Below are 11,062 nucleotides of genomic sequence, written 5' to 3'. Positions count from 1 at the left end.
CTGCACGACCGACTAATATTAGTGCTATCATCCCGTTGTTAAGAGACCGCACCACAAACTTTCTTAAAATTTAGCTGCAGCTTGTAGATAAAGATTTCATTGTCACCTTGAAACTGCCCGGCACTGAAATCTGCTTAACATTCGTTCCGTGTATGTGGTATTGAGCCATTTGGGCAACTCTCACCAGTAGTTGTCTACCTCCATTTAGCTAAAGTGGCCTAGCAATTACGGAACACTTTATCTTGTATTTGCCAGCACACATAATTGTCTGCCGATTACTTCTGCTGCATGAGTTTTCAGAGCCATGGTAAACATTCTGGATGCCCACATTCTTTGTACCAATCAGTAAATCTTATGGGAGAGTTTTCATAGCAATTAACAAAGCACTGTCACAAAAAAGTATGAAATCTTTATTTTCTGTGATATAAGCGGAAACTTTAAACATAATAATTCCGTCGCTGACTTTCATTACACATGGGTGACGTTGCTGTGGTTATCAGAAATTTAGAGCACAGACTAGAAGAACAGCTCTGTGTCCCGGCTGAAGTTTTCTTCTGTTCAGATGGGTCGCCAAAATCTAATGTTTGTCCTTCGCACTGGCGGTGGGATGGAACTGTGAAGGACAGCCGCAGCGGTATCCCATTCTGCATTTCTTTCTGGTTTGTCCCTGTCAAAGGAACACACTCAACATATCGGTTTTGATGAGCATCCTCGTTAGATTCGTTACCTTCCAGTAGTTGTGATGCGAGTGATCCGCGCTGTCTTTGCGGGGGCACTTTGTTTGATTGTCCTTGGGATGATGGGTGGGGCACACTTGGCGATGTCTCCGCACAGCATTCACAGTGTGCGATATCATTTTGTAACAAGTGCGATCTTGCAGCGTTGCATAACCTTTAATGAGACGGAAAAGACAAACTGAATGGAAAAGTTGGGTAAACCAACAACTTATTTTTCTAGCAGCAGCACTACCGGTTGAAAAATACCATGAAATGAAAGTTGAGTGAATCGTGAGCTAAGTATAGATAGAAGTAGCAGAATACCCTGAAAGCGAACCTGGGCCCCTTATTCAAAATTCACTCCCCATCCTTCTACGAAGCAAAATTAAAACTGTTGGCAAGTGAGTCGAATGAAATGTGTATATTGGTGATGTTTTTCAATAACCGCTATGTGCATCTACCGTCACGAAGAGACTGGACATTACCGTAGTGTGACGGTTTGCGCACTTCAGCGATCCATTGAGCTATACTGGAGAGTGTTCCGCGACACTCACAGAGCCTCTCATACCAGGTTGGTCAATGGTTAGAGGTCTGACGAACACAGTCTCCTGGCCCTCCAGGTTGGGGGTTGGAACATGTGGGGACTTGTTCCGTAGAAATGGTAATGCATTTGCATTTCCCGTCAAACACCGCTGCCTTGCGGTTAGGCTTTTGAGCCAAAGGTTTTTTTTGAGGACTGTAATCGTCCTCCTGTCTAGATGTGGGCGCTCTGGCAGTATTCCAGCCCACGTAAAACCATGAATTGCACATACACAAATAAACTCGTGCCACATCGGTACGGCAGTGAAGCATCGTTGTTGAACACTGATGTCATGCTGTCGATGATGATGATGATGTGCACCAACTGTTTTTTGTCACTTGTTAAACACATTGAGCTACTCTGATGATCCGTAACTCGTGGTGGCGCACTATATAAGAGCAAAAATTAAATTATCTGTTTGGATATTCCCCACCAAAAATATATGGCACAATTTGTATAACGTAAAGACCAAATGGTTAATGGAACACCGGTAGGTTGTCAAGTGCATCTTAACGATGTGTTGGTGAGTGATTTCTATTAACACGTGCATGGAGTTATTATGCGAAGATGCCGTATTATGCTGAACTCAAAGGAATTGACATCTGGTCCCCCGATGACGAACACTTAACTGACGGGCTGTTGATTATCGACAGGCTTCTGCACTTTGCCCGCCGATCTTTTCCCTCGGGTGTACATGGAGACCATGGCCTTGGCACAGCACAACATTCTGCAGAGTGCGAACCGTCAGAGACTTCCTACTATGAGTCAGTGTTGACTGAATAGACCACGGCTTGGCCATTAAATCCGATCAGTATTCCAGCCATTCAGTATACTAATATACCATAATATATATATAAATGCCTGGTTTTTACCAGATATCGTGAGCATTCGACATATATATGTGTGAATCTTAGGAGAGGATGTTAATTCTATTATTGGGCGTACCACAGCGGTTGATGTCCGAGGCTATGGATATCGTCAAGCATCCCACGTGAATAGAGTAGAGGACATAGAGCTGGCAAGCGTTTAAAGAGCGGTTTTTTAGATCAGCAAAATGGTCTGGATCTGAAAGTACAAAATCCAAAGGGAGTGGAGTAAGGTCAACCATCTCACCCCCAACTCCGACCCAATTGTCCCGCCACCCCTCGACGAATACAGGCGAACAAAATCTGTGACCAACCCAAAGAAGAGTATTCCACTAATGTGCCCTAGACAGAAAAATCAAGGTCGCAAATGCCCGGGTTCAACAGGAAGGTAACTCCCCCCTAACCAACCATGAAACAGCACTAACCAAGTCTGCTAGGTATAAGAAATCTCACGGGTTGGTTCCCTGGCTGCCTTAAAACCCAATCCACCTGCTTACTTACTTGTCCTGACGAAGCTTTTGTGTCTAAAGCAAAACGATGTTTGGCAATAAATCCATTTCTCTGAAAAGATGACTACCCAGTCGATCCCAAACGTTCTTCACTAAGCTTGGGTGGGCTCACTCAAAAAGTGATGCGAGTGTGTTGGCGAACAGGTACTATTTTTAAAGAAATACCCTTTTCATATTGTGGTTCGCCACGATCATAAACGTCTGTACACTGTTATGGGTCACCAAAAACAACAGCATTCCAGAGTGAAAACTTTTTTCCTAAGTTTTAATTTCAAGGTAAGATTAATATTACTATATAGGTGTCTTTGTAAGAGTTTGGAAGTCAACAAAGGAGTATGAAGCTTGTACCGTATATATGTGTATAATACACTTGTACTAAGCTTATATTGAATAATCCGGATAGAATTATGCACCCTGCAACGTTATTACGGAAGTCACACAAAGAATAGTCCACTGGCGCTGTCGTGAATTTCACAATCACGTAGTAATCCAACGGGCACTTTTGTGTAGGATCACACTTGAATGTGAATAAATCTGTCGGAGAGGAAGTGACTTGATAATTTAGATGGCAGAGCACCCGACTGGCAAGCGGTAGCTTGGTGATTCAAGCCAATCCCCAAAAATATTACAAAATCTAGGGAATAAAACAAAAGAAATTTTAAGTCGAAAAAGAAACTCACCGATGGTCCACGACCTCAGCGCAATGGTCATGGAAACTTGTTTCTGGGCACTCTGAACAGTTTGATCTTGATAGATAAATATTGTGCTTAAAGTATGTTTCATTAGTTATTTCGTCTTCCGAAAGGCGGTGTGATGTCTCCGTTAACTGTTCGGGCGTGTCAAGCTGTTCCTCTTTTTCAGGTTGTATAGGAGTCTCTGAAACGGTGATTAAAAGGTCTTGCTCATCAGGATAGGCGCGAAGCCATTTCATAGCGTCCGAATGATCCCAATAGACCACATTTTGTCCATTAAGTCCAATTACTTTCTGGCCTGCTCGAAGACCGACACGGGCAGCTGGAGAATGGGGAAGGACCACATCAATCTGTAGGTCCTAAAATAGTCGGGAAATTAGGCGAATTTTATGGACTGGAATTGAAATTGCGGCTGACAAAATAAAGACCAGCGTGGCCTTTTTATTCCATCCTCTTGAGACGCCGACATTTGCGAGTTGATCAATAAGCTGACCCAGAATTCAAGAAGCTGGGTAAACTTATGTTAAAAGTGTAGTAATCGATACCGACATACTTCGAAACAGAATATGGAGTGATCGAAAGCCAGTTGTGTGAATAAGAGGACTACATTCTGAACGCTTGCTCCATTAGCATTCTTGTAGTGGAATGGAGAAAAAATAAAACTAGCGAGCACTCAGTTTCTTATTGGAAAATTGTCAGTAGCCAAAATGTGCATCAATACTATCTGAGTGATTCTTATCAATCCGGAACGTTAAGTTGTGGTTATTTGAGTTGTGAATATTGTTCTAATGTGCACTTACTTCCTGACTTTTGAGCCGAATTCCAACTTTGCCATCTTGCTTGCGAACAACCATTGTAAGCAGATATGAGGTGAACGGCCTGAAATTTTGATGAGATATAAAAAAATCGTGCAATGTATGTTCTGTATATGAGGACATTTATATCTACCCCATGCAAATCACGGTCAACTGACACTTGGCTTAAACACTTTGTGATTTGGCTTGGTTTGGATTGATATCAATGCGAGTTAAACTGAAAATGTGATAAATAAGCTCCTAATAACGCAACCTACCAAAACAACATAAACCATGTTGAATCTTATCGGTTACTGGTATGGTCCGTTTTCAACAAGAATGAATGGTTATTTGTATATCTGGGAATGACGTTCTATGGTAATGATGAAATCCAAAAAGCGGTGCATATCTAAGCTCTGCCGCAGGAACATATGCGCCAAAACATGAATGGTTATTTGTATATCTGGGAATGCTGTTCTATGTTAATGATGAGATCCAGAAAACGGTGCATATCTCAGCTCTGCCGCAGGAACATATGCGCCAAAACCGGCATTCAAATATTGTTTTAAGTTTCATACTTATTCCGCATTTTGCGACTGGAATTATCAGGAATAAATGAGGCATGTTTGTTCACTGTTTTTCAAAGAAAACACTTCCGGTCCAAATTCAGAAGTTGGCTTTGTTGCCTATGAGTTCAAGAGTTAGGATGGACATTCTGACTATTCGGTTGTAACACAGTTATCAGAACAACGGCTTGTGGAGATCGAGTATATTTTACCTGACTTGGTGACTTGTTTATAGGATTTCCATCGCCAAACGTAGACACAATACTCGCTGGTGCCTCCATAGAACGAGAACACGTAAAACATTTTCTGTTACTTAGGCCTCTCGAAGCTGGCTAAGCAGGTGGTTTATTACTGCCAAAGAGCAGGTTGCTTGGATTTGTTGGGACGAACGCCAAGTCGCAGTGATCTGCACTTTCAAGTTAATACCGGTTGTCCTGCGAGCTTTTGTGTCATTGTCCGTTTATGTGTGTCACGACATTTCACTAATTTCACCTACAGGCCAAGGTCTATGCGTGTGACGTTTCGGGATGGCAGAACCTTCTTACCAAAATATACCTTTGTCCCATGCCTCCACAAGAGCTGCAAACGTTAGGAAGGTCCTAGCGTCCATTTGCATGAAATCCGGACTAACTTTAAAATGAATGATTCGCCAGAGAAGAGTATCCTCGTCATCAAGTTTAGAAAATGTGGTTATCCTTATGTTATCCTGTAATTGAACTTGCTAGATAAGAGAGGTGCTGCACACTGGTGTTGTGCCGTCGATGACGAATGATGATGAAGATCGATCTATGAGTAGGTAACACTTTCACGGAACGGGTAAAACTACCACAGTCCACCTAACTTTAGGTTAATATAGATCTTATCCTGGAATATAAAGTACTAAAATTTTCAAGATGGCTTTATTCAGGGTTGCTGTACGATTGTAATGGATCGTGCTTTTTCCTAAAACCTCCTTGTATGTGTGGTAAACTTACAAGGAAAGCAGCTGACTGTAACTATTATGTTCTACCCGCTTAAGAAAATCGCGCGAAGGGCAGGGGATAATGGAAAATTACAATAAACCACTTATTTACGAACAAAACTCTGTTCCAGCTTCCATTCGTTTGTTTCCTGAAACTTTCGCTGCATTTAATAGGAGTCATATTGAGGCACCAACAAGTTCGATACACTTCACTACAGCGGAGACCATGTACATCCAAGAAAAAATTATTACAAGAGGCGCGATTGTAGCCGGTCCGAGGATGTGCATCTTTTTAGCGAGTCTTGTGTCTACTGATGCTTACTGAGAAATCTTTAATTCCCTGTTTATTAGATCAACCTGAGTCATCCTGTAGCGACCCAGCTGTAAATGACTCGATAAAAAAAATTGACGTTGGGCCAAGCCGTTCGTTTGTTTCCTTATTTTAATACAAATAACTTTCCGGTATCTCAACGAAGGCCAACTGACAACCGCGTGGTGAAATTCATATCATGGACGCTCACTACCCGATAGGCTACTTATCTATGGCATGTGGCTCACACCAGTTAATCCAGGCAGTGGAGTCATTTGTCGAATAAGGGAGCAGAAATACACATCTAGGTTACACTGGACATAAGGGTCATCATATTCTACGCAATGTTTTCTCAATCGAGCATCTGAAATGTTTTCGAATGCCAGTAGCGTACTCACCTCGGCTCGTACGTGAGCTGTAGGATTCGGCTTGTTGTCCGAATTAAATCAATAGCTGATTCCAGAGTCATCGAATCCACACTACTTCCGTTGATAGTTAGAATTCGGTCGCCAACTTGTAGGCCCGCGTCGCAGGCAGGAGAGCGGGGTAAAATCATTGCGATATAAGTAATCTAATGCAAGGAACGTAAAAAAATATTTTATGATGAGTGCTTTTGTCTTAGTATTACAGATATGTTTTTCTCGTCTTAAGTCAGTAGCGGTCATCACAGTAATAGTCTAAAGCAAATGGTAAAGTCCTCGAAAAATTAACTCACAATTAAAAGAACAGAAACCGAGAATGTAATGATTGATGTGGGTCAGGCATACTCGCTATTTATAACCGAGCTTATGGGGGCAAGCTACAAGAAAAAAAAAAAAAAAGACGTGATTCATCAGGAACATAAATATACTTCCGTTATTTGTATCAAAACAACCTCCCTCTGTCAGCCAAATATGATAAACTTGGATCTTTGCGCGTAGATGGAGAACCATGAACACTTTGATGTACTCTAGATGTTTAAAAGCTCTTGAGGCATGTGTAGATCCAAGGGTGATCGAAAACTTAGAAGGATGACAGGATTTATCAGTCAGCCTAATGTTTAGCATTGTTCTGTCGACAGCATGTATTACCTTCTGTTGAGCTCTAACATACTAAACTGCATCACCCTACTACTTTACTTTTGACGGCCTCCCAGTAACGCATGAATAAGGTAGTAATACCCCGCTTGGTAGTGTCCTGTTGCGAAATAGGCTAGTGACATCTTACCAATTAGCATGGCAATATATCACGTAAGAACGTACATCGGTGACGCCTGACGTACTCAGCGTGTGCGGGTGTGAGCACAGTGGTACTTAACTCTGGATATCACGCTGGTCTACATGACAGTGGATACTGCGCCCTTTTTGAAACTTAGGAAGTATTTGGACGCGTCCTCTCTCTGAGAGACACATAATTTGGCCCGAAATCGTATCTCAGGCGCTTATTTAGAGTATTCTGGTCTAAATCTAAATGTGCAGATTTTCAACGTTAACAGAATTCCATACAAATACTGGGATTTACCGCGTATGTGAGTTTGAACTCTTAGGGTGACCGTAGACAAGTTGTTTCGAGATACGAAATTCGTTTACCAGGAGAGGTGAGTTCGCGTCGAATCGTATTCGAACCCAAAGTATTCCTTCCAATCGACTGTGTGGTTCGGATTCGGGTTTGACAACTATTGAGTAGGATATCTCGGGATGAGTCAGCCAAGCACCCAAATATTCCCCTAATAATGTGTTTCGGTTTCTTGCTCTACACTACTGAAAGCAGCACGACAGAGCAGCTTACGTCATTTATAGTATCTTCACACAATTGACGATTGCCTAAGACTCTTTTCTCAAGGACATCGAATGTTGTACTTGATTGCGCAGTTTGTGCACCGGTTCAAATCCATGCATTAGGACTACTGATGGTGTGCCAGTAAGCTATCTGAATTCCATAGATCCTGACGGCTGTCAATCTGTATGCTAAATGTTTGTTTTATGCTGAGTGCTCGTTGCGAACTGATAGAAGACAAGCCTTTTAGAGACTCATATACAGGCCTTAGCTTGAGTTTATTGTAATTTAAATTTATAATGTGAAAATAATACGCAGCCCTCCATTAGCAGCAGCATTCTACTAGTGCGGCAGTTTACTTGTCCATTAGAAGTCTTGAAGCAAGATATCACCCTAAAAAAGTTAAGCTGATATATGGCCTATCGGGATTTTTTAATTGCTGAGCTAACATTTGCATAAATATCATACTGCGTTCAGGTGGCTGCGCAGGTCCGCAACAAGGTTACTCGTGCCAGCGTGAAATTCTCTACTGACAGACAGCTAATTGTCCGTAGGACAACCCACGATGCTCCACCCACCGATTCACAGGACTCAACGAGGATTAAATGTGACCCAGTGATCTTTGACTTCGTTTAAAAACGTACGCTTGTATTTAAGATGCCGCAAAGATTAGGGCGACTGTTTTTCCACTGTCTCAAAGACAACATTCCTCCATCATTCCAGCGGCTAGTTGACTACGCACCGTACAAGGCAGTTTTTCACAGCAGACAGAGAATGCGGTGGCTATCTATCATCTCATACTTCTTTGGCACAAAGGAATCGGCTTTGAATCTTTTAAATCTGGCGGGAGGTTCTCCATCTTTTAGGATAGGAAAATTACGTGGGCGCCGGTCCTTTCCCTTAAACAGCGCTGCTAGCAAGCCATCGTGAATGATTGTCCTTTATGCCTGGCATAAGGTCGGTTGAACTTTCATTGTGGTATGTAAGATAACCAGAGCTTTCTAGCTCACCCTCACATCTGTTAGGTTGGGAAGTGTCCAAAAGTATTTTGGTGTTTTTAGGCTGATAACCAGAGCTAGCTCACCCTCACATCTGTTAGGTTGGGAAGTGTCCAAAAGTATTTTGGTGTTTTTAGGCTGTCCGGGTTGGTAAGGCTTGCTAACTTTATTGCCGTTCCGTTTATTTTTTGGGATCCAAATCAGTCTGCATATGAATGTACCCTTGTCCCGGACTCTGATCCACAATTTGCTCTCCACTTTCCGTAGCTGCCCCGCACGCTGAATGTTTACGTCCCCAAATGGTTTTTCGCCTGCTTCGTATATATCATCTTAAGTTTAGGTGTGTTTTGAATAAATTGGATACTAACTACTCTTTCTCATCAAGTCACTTTCATAACGACAGTTGTTTGATACACTGGTACATACAGCACCTGTCCGTTGTGTTTTATCTGAGTGCTCTTGGAGTTTGACGTTGATAGTTCTGACAGTAATGTACATGAGTAAATCGCAGTATTCTTATGAAACCTGAAGGAGAAAATGTTGACTCAGATTTCTGGATTTAGCGAAGCTTGTTGTGGTGCGTGTTGGTGCCCTTTATTGTGTATGCCAGCTATTAGCTTGCAGTAGTCCACAAAAGCATATTTCATTTATTTTCTGGCCAGATCGACACTAGAGGCTTCAACAAGACACTAGGACTCCATCCAATCGGCTTATGTTTTACCGACTGTGTGCGGACATTGGATCCGTCGTCCCGAACATGCAGATCTGTGTTAACCGCTAGCCAAAGACACTGTCACCCTAACCAACAATCTATGAACTGATTCACTGATCTCGCTGAATTCAACCACGCACAAAATAACAAAAACAGCACCCATCCGATACTCACACAAATGCAGGTTCTATGTGGCATTTTAAATCAGTGTTTGTATACCTACTGGATGCATTTTACTGTCTTGTCTACGGGTCGGGGTAACGTCTTCACGCTCTTGCGTGTGCATTTGGTAAAATCTGCTTTGACTATGTCATTTATTTGGCGACAGTTGTTGACTTCTCCCGTGTAAAAGGTTTGCACCACTAGTCAGGAGGAAAATTATTATTGGCGAGGCTTTCACTTTTTTTTATTTTTTTTTAAAGAAACCTAAATTGAATTATCACGATATTTTGACTTACGACAAGAAAAAAATTATGCGATTACTTTCATACGCGCACGGTAGAAAAATAGTAGCTAACCTGTTCTGGGCTATCAGTTCTTTCGAGTTTCATTCCAAATCGTTGGCATGTTCCATTGCGGTGCAGCACAACTTGGCGTATTTCAGGTGAATGGTATAAATTTGGTGGGAGCATTGTGGGAATTGTCTGGCCCGTACCCAGATCGTTCCGCAGTATGGTTGTGGCTGACTGGTGCAAATGGGCACTTAGTCGCAATAATGCTGATTGATTTCTCCAACAAGAATCACAGTGAACTGGCAAGTTGTTAATGCCTGGTGGTGCATTTGGCGGTTTTGCATTGTTCTGGATTTTTTTCGGCGGTTTAGTTTGATCTGAGGGGATTTTCGTAGTTTCGGATTTAGCCAAATCGAAATAACTGGGAGGAGGTGTTTCATTTCTGGATTTTGGGGAACCAACACGCAGAGAAGTGTTGCTCTCACCGGCTGGCTAAACCGAATAGAAGAGGTTGTAATAAAGTGACATTTTGATGTGAATCAATATATCTCACTATCTTCATCGATTATATATCCATCCATATATCCATCGTCCATTTATAAGATAGAGTGACGGTAGGTTTAAAATCTGCTCCTCCGATAAGATAAATGAGGATGAATTTTTCAGTTGCAGACATCCAACAAAACTTCTGTATGAATGAGACAAACGCACCGGGTGTATAAATTTCAAACTCCATCGTCCACCGCAGTAGATAAGGCACTGCAGTGTGCACTGCACCGCATAGGTGGTACATAAACACAAGTGTAAAGATACCGTTTACTTCTCACCAAAATATTACCGGAGTGATTCTGGTGTTACATCTGTAGAGATTCTCTGAAAAATAAAATCAATTTTATTTTCGAAGCACAGTTTGACGATTAGACACATACAATATACGCCACATTCTTGGGGTGTTTGCCCCATGGAAAGAATCGCCTATTAGCCCTAGGTGATTATGCCAAGTTTCTTCTCATGCATTCTATATTCAGAGTAACTTCATTCTCCAAAACGTCAGTAATGCACAAGTTGCACACGCCGAATGTTTCGATCTGGTAGACAATGAGCATCTGCCACAGGAACGTCAATTATGCCAATCACAACTTTTCAACTTC

At 42.0% G+C, this 11,062-nt stretch overlaps 1 protein-coding gene across 1 annotated transcript in view; it reads right to left on the bottom strand.

The window, feature by feature from the left end:
• Positions 1-419: 419 nt before the first annotated feature.
• Positions 420-11,062, bottom strand: part of T265_13957 (hypothetical protein) — a gene marked incomplete at both ends in the record, with an annotated part of 36,201 nt that continues 25,558 nt past the window's right edge. The window contains 5 exons of the mRNA XM_009171358.1: positions 420-891; positions 3,352-3,722; positions 4,164-4,242; positions 6,393-6,565; positions 9,978-10,403. Of these exons, the coding sequence (XP_009169622.1) occupies positions 438-891; positions 3,352-3,722; positions 4,164-4,242; positions 6,393-6,565; positions 9,978-10,403 (1,503 nt within the window). The remainder of the gene's footprint in view (positions 892-3,351; positions 3,723-4,163; positions 4,243-6,392; positions 6,566-9,977; positions 10,404-11,062) is intronic.

Source organism: Opisthorchis viverrini (genome assembly GCF_000715545.1).
Source record: "Opisthorchis viverrini unplaced genomic scaffold opera_v5_122, whole genome shotgun sequence".
Lineage (NCBI taxonomy): Eukaryota > Metazoa > Platyhelminthes > Trematoda > Opisthorchiida > Opisthorchiidae > Opisthorchis > Opisthorchis viverrini.
This window is presented reverse-complemented; position numbering and strand designations above follow the sequence as displayed.